The sequence below is a fragment of the Tinamus guttatus genome, unplaced genomic scaffold (assembly GCF_059628265.1).
Source record: "Tinamus guttatus ecotype Peru unplaced genomic scaffold, ASM5962826v1 Tinamus_guttatus_pri_ptg000226l, whole genome shotgun sequence".
Taxonomy (NCBI): domain Eukaryota; kingdom Metazoa; phylum Chordata; class Aves; order Tinamiformes; family Tinamidae; genus Tinamus; species Tinamus guttatus.
Genome location: NW_028288760.1, coordinates 3,863,116 through 3,880,290, shown reverse-complemented (window position 1 = coordinate 3,880,290; position 17,175 = coordinate 3,863,116). Strand labels below are relative to the sequence as shown.

General features: G+C 46.1%; 3 protein-coding genes across 6 annotated transcripts in view; all 3 read left to right on the top strand.

Annotated features, from left to right (window-relative positions):
* The first annotated feature begins 1,715 nt into the window (after positions 1–1,715).
* Positions 1,716–5,100, top strand: ZBTB26 (zinc finger and BTB domain containing 26). Its single transcript, XM_088525378.1, has 2 exons — positions 1,716–1,738; positions 2,689–5,100. The coding sequence occupies exon 2, from the start codon at positions 2,699–2,701 to the stop codon at positions 4,013–4,015; it is 1,317 nt and encodes a 438-aa protein (XP_088381504.1). The 5' UTR covers positions 1,716–1,738; positions 2,689–2,698; the 3' UTR covers positions 4,016–5,100.
* A 3,077-nt stretch (positions 5,101–8,177) lies between these two features.
* ZBTB6 (zinc finger and BTB domain containing 6) lies at positions 8,178–9,726 on the top strand. The gene has a single exon (XM_010223019.2). It carries the CDS (start codon positions 8,209–8,211, stop codon positions 9,490–9,492), a length of 1,284 nt encoding a protein of 427 aa, XP_010221321.2. The 5' UTR covers positions 8,178–8,208; the 3' UTR covers positions 9,493–9,726.
* Positions 9,727–13,232: 3,506 nt separating this feature from the next.
* Positions 13,233–17,175, top strand: part of RC3H2 (ring finger and CCCH-type domains 2) — a 33,605-nt gene continuing 29,662 nt past the window's right edge. For 3 of the 4 annotated variants that reach the window (XM_088525391.1, XM_088525390.1, XM_088525392.1), the window contains exon 1: positions 13,233–13,328. The gene's annotated coding sequence lies outside the window, so the exon portion shown is untranslated. The remainder of the gene's footprint in view (positions 13,329–17,175) is intronic. The other variant, XM_088525393.1, reaches the window with a different exon arrangement.

Below are 17,175 nucleotides of genomic sequence, written 5' to 3'. Positions count from 1 at the left end.
GAAATATTTTTTACACTTAAAATGAAGCAAGAAAGTCACTGGAATGAATATTGCACAAGAAAATAAAGACTTAGAACAACCAAAAAGAGTAATTAATCTTTTTTTTTAAAGTATCAACAGCATCATTAACTTTTCTGTTTATTTTAAAATATTCCAACAGCCACAAATGTTCCCCCTTAACAGCCAGATAAGAACAAGGTATTTAACTGAAGATAGCACTGCCTCAAACTTCAAACCCTTGCTCTTTCCAGAGCATTCAAGCACAGATCTCGGGAAGTGGCTGGGTTGTTACCCAGGACACACAACCCCGGAGTCACACAAAAGCTGAGCTGGTGCAGTCTGCGCTAACAAACCTTAACAGACTCACAGTTATGATGTGAACATTTAGAATTTTATTTTAAATCATAATTCAAACCACTGACTCGGAGAACAAAAGTCTAGTTTCAGGCTCCTGCATCAAGCAAATTCCCCAACCCCAAAACCACGCCGCAGGCCCTGGGAATCAGAGGTTTATAAAGGAAACGCTGACGCTGCCCTGGCCGGACCATCACAACAATGTCACTGGAACGAGTCCCCGCTCCCAGGGCCCGGCACCCGCAGCACGACACGGCCGCGCGGGACACGGGCTGCTGCAGCCGAAAGCCGAAGCACCCGGGGCTGCGGCTGGAAGCGCTCCCACAGCTCCTACTGCTCTCGCACACTCGAAGGGAAAACGCGCAGTTTTGCTTTGGGGACGATCAGCACTTTGAGGATAAACTGCGAAATCCCGGCGCTGCGGAACGGAGCCAGGGAGCTGCGCTGGACCCCGGCTACCAACCCCTGCCTGCCCGGGGCCCGGGAGGACGCGGCTCCGCCGACCCCTCCGCGCGCTCGCTGGCCGTGCGGGCGAGCACAAGCCCGGCCGCTCCGGACGACAAGCGGAGACTCCCAACACAATTCAGAGCCGCTCAGGCATGGGGAAGCCCGCGGGGTCCGGCAGGTTCTAGCAGAGCAACCCAAACTCCAGGAAAGCGCCCGAAACTCCCGCAGGGCAGCTCTGCCCGCGCCTCCGCGCTCTCCCTCCTCCTCCGCGACGACCCCTCCGCGCGCGCGAGAAATCGCGGCCGCCGCCGCTTGGAGCGTCTTTCCCCGCTGCCCGCCCCCTCGTCCCAGGACCCCGTTGTGGGGAGGGAAGCCCGGGCCTGCCCAGGGAAGAGGCGCGGGGCCGGGAGCGGCGGTGGGCACGGCCCTGCCGAGGCGCCGGGCTCGACCCGGCCCGGCCCAGCGCTCGCGGCCCGCCGTGACGCCCGAGGACCCTCCCGTCCCGCCGGCCGCCCCAGGCCCAGCCCGGTCCGACCTACCCCGGCCGCCTCCTCCCGGTGCCGGTGTCGGCCCGGCCGCCGCTGCCGCCGCCGCCGCCACCACGTGACCGTGCGGCGGAGAGGCGGTGCCGGGAGGCACTTCCGGGGCCGGGCGGAGGGAGCGCTTCCGGAGGCGCAGCGATGCGCTTCCGAGTCGGCGGCCGCCGTAGGTGCCGCGCAGGGGGCGGTGGCGGCGGCGACGGCGACGGCGGCCGGGGGAGCGGCGGCCGGAAGGGGAGCGGTGGGGCGGGCCTTCCGCTTCCGGCGGCCGCCGCCTGCGCCGCGGGCCGGGGGCGGCGGCGGGAGGCGCGGCCGGGGCTGGACCGGGGCTCACGGGGCCTCTGCGCCCTCCCGAGGGCGGCGGCCGGAGCGGCGGGGGACGCGGCCCGGCGCGCCAGGTACCCGCCGCGGAGAGGCCACGGGCGGTTGGGGCTCCTCGGCTGTCGGTTCCCGGGGCAGAGGCTCCACGTGGCAGGAGCGGGTGGACGGGCAGTGCCGCCGCCCCCCGCGCCCCGAATACCGGCGGCAGCGGCGCGAGCAGCGCTGGGAGACCCCGTGCGCACGGGGCGCCCCGGCGGTGCCTCGCCGCGTCCCCGCGCTTCCCCGGGCGCGGGGCGGGGAGCAGCGCCGGGACGGGCGGCTCCGCGGCTGCTCCCGAGCCCCCCGCGCGCCGGGCCGGCGCTTTCCTGAGTGACAGTCAGGTCTCGGTGTTCCGTCCCATCCCCAAGGGGCAGCAACCCCGATGATCCACGGAGAGATCCAAAACACTCTTCTTTCAACCCTTTTTTGAGTGTTTTCATTCACTTATGCTCAGTAGGGCTCCGTTTCTCATTGGGTACACTTAGCTAGGATTTCATGCCCAAGAGAGCAATATTTGCTTTTATCTGTAAACCTCAAAGCTTCCTTTTGAGCTTTATGTGGTGCTTTTTATACTTGCGAGGTGTAAGTTTTGCTTTGTGTTGTTTTGTTTCTTATCTCTCTAAATCTTGCATCTTTTAGTCTGTCTCCTGTGATTTCTTCACTTCCTGCAGTCCCTGTTCTCTGCCGGGATTGCATGAACACTGTTTCATCAAGCATCAGTGAAGTCTTATAAACTCCTGCAAGAACTGTTAAAAAAAGAAAAGATACTTCGTATTCAGACTAAAACAAATTCAGAAAAAGTACTGCCCAGTGAAGAGTAAGCTTGATTACTTCAGTTGAAACTTCCTATGGATTTCAGTATTTTAACTAGGATGAAACAATATATGTTACGTTTCACTTCATATCATACTTTAGACTCTGCTAAATTGCATATAAAAAGCTAAAAACGTTCTCATCTGTTTTTTGTTTCCTTGCTGCTTTTCCTTAGGTGTGCCAAAATGTCAGAAAGATCAGATATTCTTCACTTCAAATTTGACAATTATGGGGATTCGATGTTACAGAAAATGAACAAACTAAGGGAAGAAAACAAATTTTGTGATGTCGTGGTCCACATAGATGACATTGAAGTTTATGGGCATAAAATTGTATTTGCTGCTGGCTCTCCCTTCTTAAGAGATCAATTCTTATTAAACGACTCTAGAGAGGTAAAAATCTCCATCCTGCAGAGTTCGGAAGTGGGGAGGCAGTTGCTTTTGTCCTGTTACAGCGGCATTCTGGAGTTTCCTGAAATGGAGCTGGTAAACTACCTGACTGCTGCAAGCTTCCTGCAGATGAGCCATATTGTGGAGCGCTGCACGCAGGCGCTCTGGAAGTTTATAAAGCCGAAGCAGCCGCTGGAGAGCAAGGAGGAGTGTGAACAGCAAAGCGACTCTTCAGAGTTGAAGGAGCATCAAGATGACGACTCTCTGCAACAAGATTCGCCTTGTATTCAGCCTTCAGAAGACAGTATGGATATGGAGGACAGCGATATTCAGATTATCAAGGTGGAGTCTATTGGGGAGGTAACAGACGTTAGGAATAAGAAGGATCAGAACAGATTTATTTCTTCTGAACAAACTGCAATGCATTCATCAGAGCCTCAACACTTTCTAATCAACTCCACTGTTGAAAACAGAACAAGCGAAATGGAGCAAAACCACCTTCACAACTACGCCCTTTCATATGCTGGGAGTGATAACATCATTCTGGCCTCTAAAGATATGTTTGGGCCTAACAACCGAGGTATAGACAAAGGTCTGCAATGGCACCATCAGTGTCCAAAGTGCACAAGAGTATTTCGGCATTTGGAAAACTATGCTAATCATTTAAAAATGCATAAACTATTTATGTGTCTTCTCTGTGGCAAGACATTCACCCAGAAAGGCAACCTCCACCGGCATATGAGAGTACACGCAGGCATCAAACCTTTCCAATGTAAGATCTGTGGGAAAACATTCTCTCAGAAATGTTCTTTACAGGACCATCTCAACCTGCACAGTGGGGACAAGCCCCATAAATGTAACTACTGTGACATGGTCTTTGCTCATAAACCTGTTCTGAGGAAACATCTTAAACAGCTGCATGGTAAAAATAGCTTTGACAATGCCAATGAAAGAAACGTTCAAGATATAACAGTGGACTTCGATTCATTCACATGTAGCACTGCTACAGACAGTAAGGTCTGTCAGCAAGCTGATGCAAGCCAGGTACTGGATGCAGGGAAACTGCCTCAGGCTGTGCTAAGTTTAAGAAATGATAGTACCTGCGTCAACTAAGCAATTTATAAACGTCCTCTGTAGGGCTCATGAGAGAGAGGAGCAAACAGTTCGTCTGGGCTCTCACCTATGCTAGTGGTGTGCCCTGCAAGGCTACGTTTGGATGGAGGGTTGTATTGCAAATCCTGGCAGGTCTTCAGCCGTCGCTCGTAGTCTTACTTGATACCTTCTGTGAATAACAATCTTCCTTCAGGTTTCTGTCTGTGTCTCTACTGTGGATTACGGGGTTAATTGCTTCATTTCTCTCTGATTAGGAGACTCAAGACTAACACCTTTTGAAAGACTGTTCCTGTGGGCTGCAAGTAAACCATCTGCTGTACAGTTAGAGGCCTCTCTGTGTCTGGGCAGATGGAGGAAAGAGCAAAGAGGACAAGTCTGTGAGATAACCCAGTTTTTTTGTTTTGTTTTTAAGCACTGGATAACTGAAAGCACTCCATATAGTTAAATACTAATTTGTTCTAAACTTACCTGTTAAAAGTTACCTTTCTCAGTCTTACTCCTAGACCCCTACAGGTAAAATGAAGTATTTTTGTGTCAGTTTTTTGCCCTTTCTAAACTATTTCAAGACTCCTGTTATCACTGAACACTATCTTAAAAGCTCTCAGGGTTTTTAACCTATATATGCATTATAGAAAAATAAAGCCCTGAATGCTTTAGCAGGGTTAGTCAATCATTGCATAGAAGTGTTTAAAATGAGAATAAATTGCAGCTCTGGAATGCACGAGGCTGGTTGCCTAGAGTGCAGGTATGACCTCCTTATGCTGTCATACCTAAGATTATCAAAGGGCACTTACCACTGTATGTCCTCAGACAAGTTAAAAATCTCAAAGCTAGAAATTACTGTCTATCTTCCATAAACTTTGCTTCATATAAGCAAACAAGAGTTGTTACTTTCATAATTGGTTTTATGGCAAAGTTGGAGTAGAAAAATACTGCTTTTTAACACTGTGAAAAGAATCTGTTTTAAAAACTGCAAGGTATAACTCCATGTTTTTTTTTTTCTTTCTTTTTTTTCCCTCTCTTTTCTTGTGTATTCATCCTTGATAGCTAATATGGGCCACATATCAGTAAACTTGGAAAACAAAAATGCTTTCCATGAAAACATTACTGTAAAGATGTTTGATTTCCTGGACATTCAAATAATGCTTTTTTTTTTTTTTTCCTCCTCCTTCTCCTCTCAAGTGACCTACAGAGAGATCATGACCATTAGTGTTTTACAAAGCCTAGGATGAGGTATAGGTAGCACAATTTCTATAGGTTAATATATCTGCTATTGACTGTACTCAGCAATACCTCTTATATACGGCCTTAAACATCAAACGTAGCGGGAATGGCATGGTAATTGGGAGTCTGAGATTATACTGTATTACTTCTTAAAAGTGCCGTGGAATTATCCGCATCCCAATCAAGCTAAAAGAAACTAATTTCTCATCTGAAGATCACCATTCCCAGTAAAAGAGCACTCTTACTATATTGAAGTGTAGCATAGACTAATAATCAAATGGCTGATCCTCAGTAGAGAATTGCTGTTCATGTTTGGAATAAGCATCTCTTCCAATGCAGCTCTTTTCTACAAGATTTGCCATGAGGCTGAGATTATGCTTCCTACTAAGTGTAGTACTGTTTGTGTGTGGGGGGAGGGGCGGGGGGAGAGGGAAGGGTTAAGGCTGCTATTGTATTGTTATAATGCTAAACAGGTATGACCAAAGGTGTGTTACAGCAAAAAATGTTTTGTATGTTGCTATCAAAAGTTGGTCTTGATCTTCAGATATGTGTATATAGAAACCACAAGTTCCTTATTGCAGACGTTACACTGATGGACTGTAAAAAGTGTTAATCTTGCGAAACATTTTCAGAAATCCATATACCCTCAAGTAGCAAAAGCAAGGTGATTCTGTGAATCGAGTTTTCGCAATTCAGTTTTATACTACTGTACTTGACTGTTACATGGACTGTTAGATGGATAGCTATGAAGTAAGCAATGGAAATGGAGTCAGGGCATTACACCTTTCAAGTTGTAGCAAATATTCTTAGGTCTAAAAATGTAACTTTTTTTTGTATTATTGTTATTATTCAGGTTCCTGGGGCAGAAAATAGTTTGCATGGGAAGAAAAAATGTTTTTCCTCTTAAGTAATCTGCTTTCAGAATTGTTTTGAGCTAAGTAAGACCGTGGTAGTTACACCTTACACTTGCATTCTGATTTCAGGCAGAATCTTCTGTGTAGTTCAAACATTTTGATAATGTACTATTAAATATATGGAAACACATTATAGCTCTAACATCAAAAAGAAGATAAACATGGAGAATAAGAGCTTGCAGAACCAGGTCAACATGCTGTAAGGGACTAGTGAATGCATTAACGGTATTATAAATATGGACATGATAAAGAAAAAGGTCTTCTGCCAGAGAAATGAATAAAACTATGTAAATGCTAGAAAAAGTGGCAACAAAATGGACAATATTGAGAGCTTTGTCTATCTGGGAAGTTCTTCATGGAATTATGAAACTGCGAAGAGAATACAGGATATTGAAGTAGCTATGGGTGAACTGAAGCTGATGTGAAGAGACAAGGGGTTCTCCTACAAAACAGAGAAATGGTTTGGTTAAAATATATAGGTTTGAAACAACTTGGTGCTGTGGTAATGTCAACTTCTGAGAAGGCTGAGACTGCTGGCCTTTCAGGTGAAAGGTGACTTGTAGTCATTGGTGAGACATGGCAGAAATAAGCAGGAAAAAGGAAACATGCAGAAGACTGCTTCTTCAGTGACAATGGATGTGTCTGTTAGATGAAGAGTGACTTCTTACCGCTGCCTGGGCTTCTGGCCTGGCGAAAGCTTGCAGAGCGCGGGAGATGGCTACGTGACTCGAGAAGCATTGGAGTCTAAGAGGCAGTACATGATGGCACAGTACAAAGTACACTGGTGGTACTGTATGTAAAATCCGTTTCCATTTTTAGGGCAAACGAGTAAAGAATATAGAAGAGGTATTAGGAGAAAAAAAAACATCTGGCTAATACCTCTTGCCTGAATTATGGATTAAAATGGAGTGAGGATTATTATAAATCGAATATCCAGAGGCAGCTTGATTATAGAATAAGATGAACTTAATTGTCCATGTATGTAAAATTCTGTCTTTGTTGCAATGTTCTGATTAGTGAAAGACTAGATCCAGTGGTTGTTGCTACTGATGCTACATACTCAGATGAGGACTAAGGCAGTTTCATAATCTGTGTGTCAATGTGTAGAATACTATTTGCTGGTAAGTGGATAGTCTCACCGTTTAATGTGCTGTAAAACTTCCTGCATATCCTTAAAATAGCTGAAGTCTATTACAAAAATACTTTTAAGTCCTTGAATATATTTTAGGGTTTTTTTTTAATTATTATTTTGGCATTCTATTTATTTATTTGATATAGGAGAATTCTTAGAACACTTAGATTTGCCAGAGGTTTTGGTTTACTGCCTTTCTGGGTGGTTGGTAGCTCCTGTAGCATATATTCCCAGAGAAAAAAATGCAGCTACACAGCCTCCTATATAGATCAGGGAAGAGTCTTTCCTTAATTTATTTTTCTTTTAGAAGAAATGTTTTTGCAATTATAGTAACTGATGTAATGGAAATGTCAGTCTTTCTCCCTTAGTTTTTCAGCAAAACTTAGATAGCTGCCACTGTAATAATGTAAAAATGGACCTGCGTGGGGTTGGTTTTGGTTCTGAGGTCATGGGGAGAAGGACAGGTGAGGCGGGAGAATTAAAATGCGAGGCAAGCGGAGGGTTAAAATCTAAACTCGTGTTAAATCTTGACTTAAGAAAAAAAAAATGGAGGGGGGGGTAAGAAACAGTTGGCTCTTGGTGAAGGTGGAAGAAGGTTTGTTTTATTTTTCCCCGCCGTGGGGACTGTGCGAGTGCAGACGAGCATTAGCTACCTCTTGGGTGCCGAGGCCGGAGTCCTTCCGCGGGCACCTTCACCAAAGCAGGCGGGCGGCGCCGCCCCGCTGTAGCAGTGCCAAGTGCTCAATAAACTGCTGCTAACTCTGCTCCCGGCTCTCATTTCCCGCTCGGGGGGGGGACGGTGCCCCGGAAGGCGGCCGCGGCGCTTCCGGGGCGGTGGCGGGGAGCGCTGCCGGGGCGCTGCGGAGCGGAGCGGGCGCTGCGGAGCGGAGCAGGCCCCGGGGCGGGAGCGCGCGGCCGCCGCCATGGCCTGCGACTCGGAGGTGCTGCGCTTCCAGTTCGCGCAGCAGGGCGACGCGGTGCTGCAGCGCATGAACCTGCTGCGCCAGCAGAACCTCTTCTGCGACGTCTCCGTCTACATCAACGACACCGAGTTCCCCGGGCACAAGGTGATCTTCGCCGCCTGCTCCGCCTTCATGCGCGATCAGTTCCTGCTGAACCAGTCGCGCCAGGTGCGCATCAGCATCCTGCAGAGCGCCGAGGTGGGCAGGAAGCTGCTGCTCTCCTGCTACACGGGCGCGCTGGAGGTCAAGAGGAAGGAGCTGCTCAAGTACCTGACGGCCGCCAGCTACCTGCAGATGGTGCACATCGTGGAGAAGTGCACCGAGGCGCTCTCCAAGTACCTGGAAATCGACGCGTCCATGGAGAGCAGCGAGCGGGACACCGAGCGGTGCCATTCTTCAGACGCCGAGCTGAGGAGCGGGGATGATGCTCTAGACAAGGACTGCGAAATTATTGAGATCGCCGAAGACAGCCCAGTTAACATAGAGTACGCCGTGAAACAGGAGAAGGGGGATGTCTCACGGCCTGTGGTGCAGAGCGTAATGTCAGAAAGAAAGGAGGCCAAATCCCCAGAAATAGCAACGGTTGAAATAGGTTATAAGGATGATGAAATCTGTATCTTCAGAATGGATTCTGTGAGTGCAGCTAATGCAGAAAATGACCATTTTTCTCAGCCCTGCACTTCCTCAAAAAGCAGTTTATATTTTCCAGAAACCCAGCACTCTTTAATAAATTCTACAGTTGAAAGCAGAAATACAGAAATGGCGGGAAATCACCTTCAGGCTTTTGTCAATGATAACGCGGAAGGAAATTCAAGCGGGATGAACGGCTTTCAGAGTCTGGATGATCCTGGTAATTCATGGCGGCACCAATGCCCAAAGTGTCCAAGGGGGTTTCTGCATCTTGAGAACTATCTCAGACATCTGAAAATGCACAAACTCTTCCTGTGTTTGCAGTGTGGCAAAACATTTACTCAAAAAAAGAATCTCAACAGACACATCCGGGGGCACATGGGAATCCGCCCCTTCCAGTGCATGGTTTGCTTGAAGACATTTACTGCCAAAAGCACCCTCCAGGACCACCTGAACATACACAGCGGTGACCGGCCCTACAAGTGTCATTGCTGTGACATGGACTTCAAACACAAGTCTGCTCTTAAAAAGCACCTGACTTCTGTTCATGGAAGGAGTAGCAGCGAAAAAACAAACCTCAACAGTATTACAAAGGTGAAAATAGACTATGATTAACGGATTGGACAGACATGGAGCTAGGCTCTGCCAGACACTCCTGTCTTGTGATATTCCAGATGCTCAACAGATCCACACCTTGCCGGAGAGAAGCACAAATATGTGATGGGTGATCAGAGACAGGCCTTGCTAGTAGTAAACTTGCCTGTTGTATTAAGGCTGCTGGTGATGTAAGTGTTCAGAAGCTGTTTAGTAGTTCAAAGTAAATGACAAAATGTGAGAAATGATTTTATGCTTCTCTTCTAATATCCCTGATGTGGTATCTGTTCCATTTTTTGTTTTGTTTTGTTTTTTCCCCAATCAGGTTTTGCACTCCACTGTTTTGAGGGCAGGTGCTGCCAATTTTCAATGTATTGTTGATATTGCAATAAGCTGAAGCCTGAGCCACGATGTTCCTGATCCATAATGGCTAAGGAAGGGGGATGTTTATATTTATTCAATCACCTGTACCCATTTCATGTATCATGTCATGGTGAAATCAGCTCTGTACTGACCAAATTTTGCTGATTCTTTAAAAAAAAAAAAGAAAGCATGTTGTCTTATTCAAGTCTGTGACATTGAAGAAGCAAACAAACTACAGTAAAGGAAGCTTTGAAATGGCCTTGTACAACCATAGAATTGGTAAAAGACAAAAGCAAATGTTATTGCTTTGCAATTCCTTTTTAACTGCATAGTCTCATTAGAAGGACTTGCATTCAGTTTTATGAATGAGTTGTGAATTTTTCTAAACTTCTTTCTTCTGATCACATTTCTCCTGCCATGCTGATGTTTAACACCCTCATTTGACTAATTCTGTTAGCCCTATTTACTGAGTTGTATTGTTACATTTGTCTTTTTTAAATATATAAATTTTAGATATCCACACTAACACGAAAACTTGAACTGTGCACTGTTAAGTAATAGCATTTTCTCTATTCATTTTGAAAGTCATCCTTTATATCTTAAAAGGAAGAACTTAGACATAGTGGTTTTCTCATACTCTAATTCTCTGTGTGATGCAGTAAAACAGTACTGTGTGTGCTTGGGTAGGTATGTTTGTACTTTGTCAAGAGTCTTTTCAGTCTCATCACAAGCATCAAAAGCCCTGTAACTCCCAATTTTTATCTTGTACCTGTTTTTGACTGGTATATGTTATTTTGCTTAATACAAATGAATTGTCAGATCAGTTACTGTATGAGTAATGCTACTTACATTAGACTCTGTCCAACCAGCAGATGCAGTAGCTCTTCATCTTGTCTGTATCACGTACCTTGCCTCAATTTTCAGAAGTGCTCTTGTGAAGTTCTAGCTCTGAGCACTTGAGCTGCCGACGTCTGGGACTTGTGCTTCATATCTTTGCTGTTTTTAAAATATAAACCAACGGTTTTAATGTCAGTTAATGAGTTTAACTTCTTTACCATACATGTATCTGTGAGTGCATCAGGCATTATTGTTTTATTAATCAGCTCCTTGAAGGTTTGCATAGGTACATAATATACTGTACTGTTCCCTATCATTAGCTGTAATGGGAATGATCAGTTCTGCTAGCGTTACTACTGTTTTATCTATTAGAAGCATCAATTGAAGAGTTTTAAGGATTGATTTTTAAGCTCTTCACTTGATATCATTCAGTATTTTATTAAAAAATATGTATTATTTGGATTGAGGCAATATTTTTAGGTCCCAGTTCAGACTAGGGTTGGTTGTGTATGTAGTTAGTCCAGATAGACAAGTGGTACACTAGTGTTGTATTTCTTCAAAAATTTGCCAAAAAAAATGCTTGACTTTACAGGTACAATTGACTTCTGAAAGATTCTTTCATGGTGCTGATTCATCGGAAAGGTGTGCGTGCAGAGTCTGCATACCAGTGTGCCCCTACGAGCAGTGACAAAAATGACACACCCAGGCTAGTAGGTAGTGTAACTATGGATTAAAATTACCTATTGAACCTAGAGCTTTAAGCATATAGCTCAACCTTTCACAGTCTCTGCTCTTACATTGTATTAAAAGTTGATGATTTCCTTTATTTTGGTGATTTCAGCTATGGTAACTATCATGGTAATGTCTGTGAATCATCTCATTTACAGTGCAGCTGCTTTACATTTCGGAACAATTGCATTTTATAGTGTTCTCTTTTGTTTGCGATCATCAGTCAATGTTTACAGCCTTTTTGACCTTGTGATTAGCACTGTTTGCTTTTATTTTGCAAAATACCATTAATTTTGTGTTCTTAATTGCAACAAAAATAAGAACCAGATTTCAAAAATCATACTAGTATCACACAGCTGCAATTCCTGTATTTACAGATGTTAATGTGGGTATATGTACACCTGTATTTGTAGTTTTTCATTTCATCACTTATTTAAAATAAAGTCCTTCATCTCTGAAAGAAGGAAAAGTTCATTCCCCTCCTCCTATTCTTTCTAAACTGGGCTGCTGTTCCTGTAGTTCAATAAATAAGCGTACTGTTATGGGACAGATTTAGTTTAGCCATGCTTGGATTTGTTCAGCTAATATGCATTTCTGGCAATGTATGGCTCACACTGACAGCACTTCAAGTGATCATTCCTTGCATTTTGTTGGCCTGATTCAGGTGTATGCATGGAAGTTTCCCTGTGGGACACAGGGAAGATGGAGGCTGATCTCTTGAAGTGCAGCTTCGGTGGGAGCAGGACTGCTGGTTTTCCACTGTGCTGTTGTACTGCATGTAAACGTGCAAGGAGTGAGGCTGCGCTAGGGGCCACCCGCATGTTCTGGTCTATGGCTCAAGTGTCTTATTAAGGTGTGTTATCAAAATCGTTTTTTTTTTTTTTTTTTTTTGCATATGTTCACATAAAAGGTGTTTCTTTTTCCCTTTCCTTGCGTGTAACTGCTTGTCTAGTCATAACACAATAAATGCAAGTAGGACGTTTTAGAATTACCTATGCTTTCTTCTAACCTCCCCAGAACAATTTTGTGCTTACTTTAATAGTTTTGACTGGAGAGGGTGAGCAAACAAAATGCAAACACAAGATCGTGTTCAAATGGCACTCGTTGGCAATGTGTATTTTCGTCCCCAAAATCATTCTGTGAGCAGCCATCAGATAGCCCCGTGCCTTATTCGAAGAGATCGCATTTCCAGCCAGTCTCAGCCTTGATTTAAACCTGTTTTTAGGCCTTGTCGTGACAGAGGGGGCAGAGAAATGAGGCGATGCCGGCCCCAGGCCCTTCTCCACGGCCCCCCAGGGCAGAGCGGCAGCCCAGGAAGGGCCGGGTCGCTCCTGCGTCCTGCGCCAGCCCCGAGCCTCCGTCCTCACCTCAGCGAGCGCCGCGCGGGGGCCGTGAGGCGCCTTCGCCTTCCACCGGCCCGGCCGCCTTACGGGCACTGTCAGCAAGAGCGATGGGGTCTGAGGCGGCCTCTGCTCCCTCATCGCTTGCAGCCCTGAAAATACTAACGTTATTCATTAAAACAACAAATAAACACAATTTGGAAGTGCACAAATAAGGCGAGGGGTACACGGCGGGGGAGGGCGTGAGGCCGCCGCGGCGGGGTGGAGCGCGGGCCTGTCTGTCCCGCCGCCTCTATGGTGCCTCCTCCCCGCGCGCCGCGTCTGCGCACGCGCCGCGCCTGCGGCGGCCTCCGCGCGCCCACAATGCCTCGCGGCGGCCGTTGGCGGCGGGGGGCGGGCGCAGGGCGCGGCGGCGGCGCGCGGCTCTCGCGAGAGCGCCGCGCGGGGCGGGGCTCCCGGCTGTCAGCGCGATGAGGAGGCGCCGCCGAGGCCCCCGCCGCTGCCTGCGCCGGGCCGCGCCGGGCTGCCCGCTCCATGGCGTCTGAGAGGCTGCCGCCCGCCGCCGGCCCCGCCGCCCGCCACGCGCAGGTAGGAGCGGGTCGGGCCCGGGCGCGGCGACCTGCCGCGCTCCGCCCACCCCTTCCCCCCCCTCCCCCCGCCATCTCTCGCCTCAACCGCGGGGTCCCGGCGCTGCGGAGCGGGGGGGCTGGGCCTGGGCCCCGCCCGGGCGCGGCCATTTGGCGGCGGCTCCGGGGCAGGTGCGCGGCGCCGCCCGCTGACAGCGGCCTGGTGCGCGGAGGCGAAGCTGTCGGGGCCTGCCCTGGCGCTGCGCCTGCCGCACCGGCCGGCCCGGGGGCCGCGGTGACCCCAGAGCCCGCGGAGCGGCGGCGGCCTCCTCTCTGGGTGTCCTCCCCTCTGGGTGTCCTCCCCGGAGAGCTGCGGCCCTGCCCGGTTGCTCCCGGTGGAGCTGCACTGCGAGGGATCGTGAAGGCGAGTGGAAAATAGGCCCTAAACCTGCACCCGTGCTGGCACAACGTCAGAGGAAGGCAAAAAAAAGGCTAATAATCGCCCCAGCCCCGAGCAGGAAGAGCTGGCCTTGCTTCTGCTGATGCTTGCGAGCAGCGAGCGGGTTGAGCAGAGCGGGGGAGTCAGCACAAAGCGCTGCGAAGGGCAGCGGGGCTGGCGCCAAGGGGCAAGTGCGGGGTTGCAGTCAAGGGGCAATGGCTAGTGAGATAAAAAACCAACAGAGTCTGGTTGACAACGGGGGAAATCTGTGACATGGGTTTGCTTATCTCTTGTGCCCTGCTGTGTCTTTCAACATGAGATTTCTCTCGGAAAAGATGTGTTGAATCATAATTCTTCTAATGTGTTTGCTCTTGCGATCATCCTTTAATGCCTTTATCACGATGTTGAAACGAAAATTAAAACCAGCCCTTCAAATTGCCACGGTGTAAACGTGCTTTTCTGATGCAAAAAAAGATCTTGGCATTTTAAGTTTCAAATGCAATTGTGAATCTTCTGAATTAAAATGCCATTATTCAACCTTTAGTCTGTGCTAAATTCAAGTGGAATTTCTAGAACTTGAAATTTCTATTGCTAGGATAAGTATTATTCCACGAGGCACTGAATTCTTAATTATTGTGATTAATCACATTCCCAAGTCCTGTGTGCTTTTTAATGACCTTTTTTTTTTTGACATTTCTACAATGTGAGCAAAGCTTTCAGCAAGAAAAGATTCCTTACTAACATATGCACTTCTCTTGTATAAAGTCACACTCATTTCTGTCTGAAAAATCAAATTCCAACAGATTTAGTGGAGGTCCTTGAGATCCCTCAAACTTCAGTCCTAATCTTGAGCATTGATCCTTTCTATTACAGATTTGTGGATTTATAGTAAATATAGTATTTATAATACATGGAAAGTAATATCTCGCAGTGAGATGAGTAGAAACAGTCACTCCTTCCTGACTGGAAAGAAATATTGAAAGGAATAAAATCTATTTTCATGGGTATACTGAGCTATTCTCCATTAACTTTAAAAAACTTAATTTATCTTGCAAAAAACCTTCTGTTTCCATGTTGATATTTAAGAGTAGGCTTAATATTTCCTTACAATTATTTGAAAAATGTTAGAATATAGGATTCCACTTGTGTAAAACAAATGGTTTAAGCGTTGCAAGGCAATTGGTGATATAAAAAGATTTGAAATACATGGGGAACTATGCCACATGTAAGAGTTCTCATTCTCTGATAAATATTCATGAAGTGTATGGAATTCTTTAGCATATCTCTTCTAGAAGTACTTGTGTCAAAATGGACCTGTTTGGAGATAGATGTTCTTTTCTGCGTTTAGCGTAAGTTCGACTGATTTGAGGGGCAAAGAAATTATTTTCCTGGCACTTGCCCTTCAGTTATTCCTGAAAAGTCAATACTGTTACAGGATCTGAATTCGTGTCAGGCTTGTGGCAAGGACAAACTCCCCTATCAGTGACACCTCTGAAACACACACCAAAAAAGCAAAACAAATAATATAAAACCAATAATGGTGTTATGTAAGTCTATAGGAAGCTTTTAAAGTCTAGTAATGTGATTTTTTTTTTTTTTTTTTTCTCCCCCACCCCCCCTCCCTTCTCGCTAGCAATCCCCAAGCAGGTGGTACCTCCGGGGCTGCGTTTATGCCAGTGCTGACTGGGGTAGGTTTCACTCTGAATGGAGTGAAATTTGGCAGTTACTGAGCACCCACGAACTCAAATTTGTACTGATGAATTTTAGTGCTCTTCATAATAAATTTTTCTTCAACCACGTTTTAGGGAGGGAGGAGATCTAAAGCTGTAGTTTCTTAAGAAGATAGCAAGAGAAGCATTCTGTAGTTGTGCTAGCCCAACCTCCTCTGCAGAGATACATGTGTTTTAGTATGTTGCCAAGTTTTCTCTTGATGGTGACTTTTCTGGAATTTAAATTGGCCTGCAGATAGTGACAATAGCACTAATTTTGTCTTAAAGAAAAATCTGAATTAAAATAATGTATGGGTCATTAAAGAATCCACTTCCTTATCTAGAATTCATCCCGAGATTTACATTTGACAGCTATAATATGGAATGTAGTAATAACTAAGTCTACTGTGTGTAAAGCGGGTTTATTTTAACTTCAGGTCGTCATAGGTGAATGATGGAAAGCTTTTCTAAACCTTTAATGAACTTTTTTTTTTTTAAGGATCTGCTGGCTCTTGAAGAGATATGAATACAGGAGCAGCCATTTCAGAAAATAAGTTAGTCAAAGTATCAGTTTTAAATTGTTGATCTAGGCAATCTGCTTGCAGTACTGCATAACTTGAAAGGAGGACTTAAAAACATGCCTCCTTGTAGTGCAAGCAAATTATTAATCTGCATAAACAATATAATGGAAGTCATTTTAAAAGAATAAGAAAATCTCATGATCACTGTAGTCAACTTGAAGTAAATATCAAGGGCTTTCTAATTTAGTAGCTAAAAAACTTTGAATTTTAAGGGATTTAGGTGTAATCGGTGAGATTGTAATTGGGCTACCTTAATTTTTGAAAACTCCAGGTGATTCTATACATTTGTCAAGATTTTGCTTAGTCTGTGGAAAAGACTTTTTTGTTGAGCACTGAACAAATGATTCTGTGTCTCACACTCATAAAAGCTGTGCTTCCCGGAGCTTCCTTCGCCTGCATCCCAAGGGGTGCTGGTGGAGTAGGCATGAGCAGAGCGGAGCTGCTGCGGAGCCGCAGTGCTGCCGGCGACGCTGCCGCTTCTCACCTTCTCCCAGGTGTTTGCCTGGGCCCCTAGTGCAGCCATCATTCAAAGGGCTGGAACCTGCATATGTGAATCTGGTAAATGCCCAAAGCCTTGGGCACTGTGCAGCTTTGATGGGGAGCCCTGGCTCTGCCTCCTGTTTAACCTGTTTCTCTTTGAAGAAAATAACCTTATCTTGGTTTGAGACCCATGCTCACCATGTTATCTAGTAATTGGGGTACGTAACTGGAAAGGAGATGTTGAATTTTGCTCTAAAACCTATTTCTAGATTTACTCCGAAGACTGCTGAGTAAAAATGAACAAATGATTTGGATTCTGCTTCATTTTCAAAGAAGTTACTTGTTCAGGCAGCAAGCAATAGGCTGCGGTTGTCTCTAGTTAATCTTCCGCCGTTTTTATGTAAGGCTTAGCTTCAATGTCATTGAAAGTGTCTCAGCTTTAACGCAGCCCATCATGTGGTGTGTTTGGATGCTTTTTTTTGTGAGATACAAACATGGATTAAAGCCATTTAAAAGGAGTTGAATTTGTTGAATCTCTCGGCTTGCTAGTTACTGAATTAAGATGTAAGGAAATACCACTATCCCTAACAAAAGAATATAGTTTTCTCTATTCTTGTGTACTCCTGGGGTTGTTAACTTCTGTTGTGAAGAAGTTAGCAT

Coding starts and splice junctions, on each gene's coding strand:
- ZBTB26 (XM_088525378.1), top strand. CDS start 2,699: ATGTCAGAAAGATCAGATATTCTTCACTTCAAATTTGACAATTATGGG.
- ZBTB6 (XM_010223019.2), top strand. CDS start 8,209: ATGGCCTGCGACTCGGAGGTGCTGCGCTTCCAGTTCGCGCAGCAGGGC.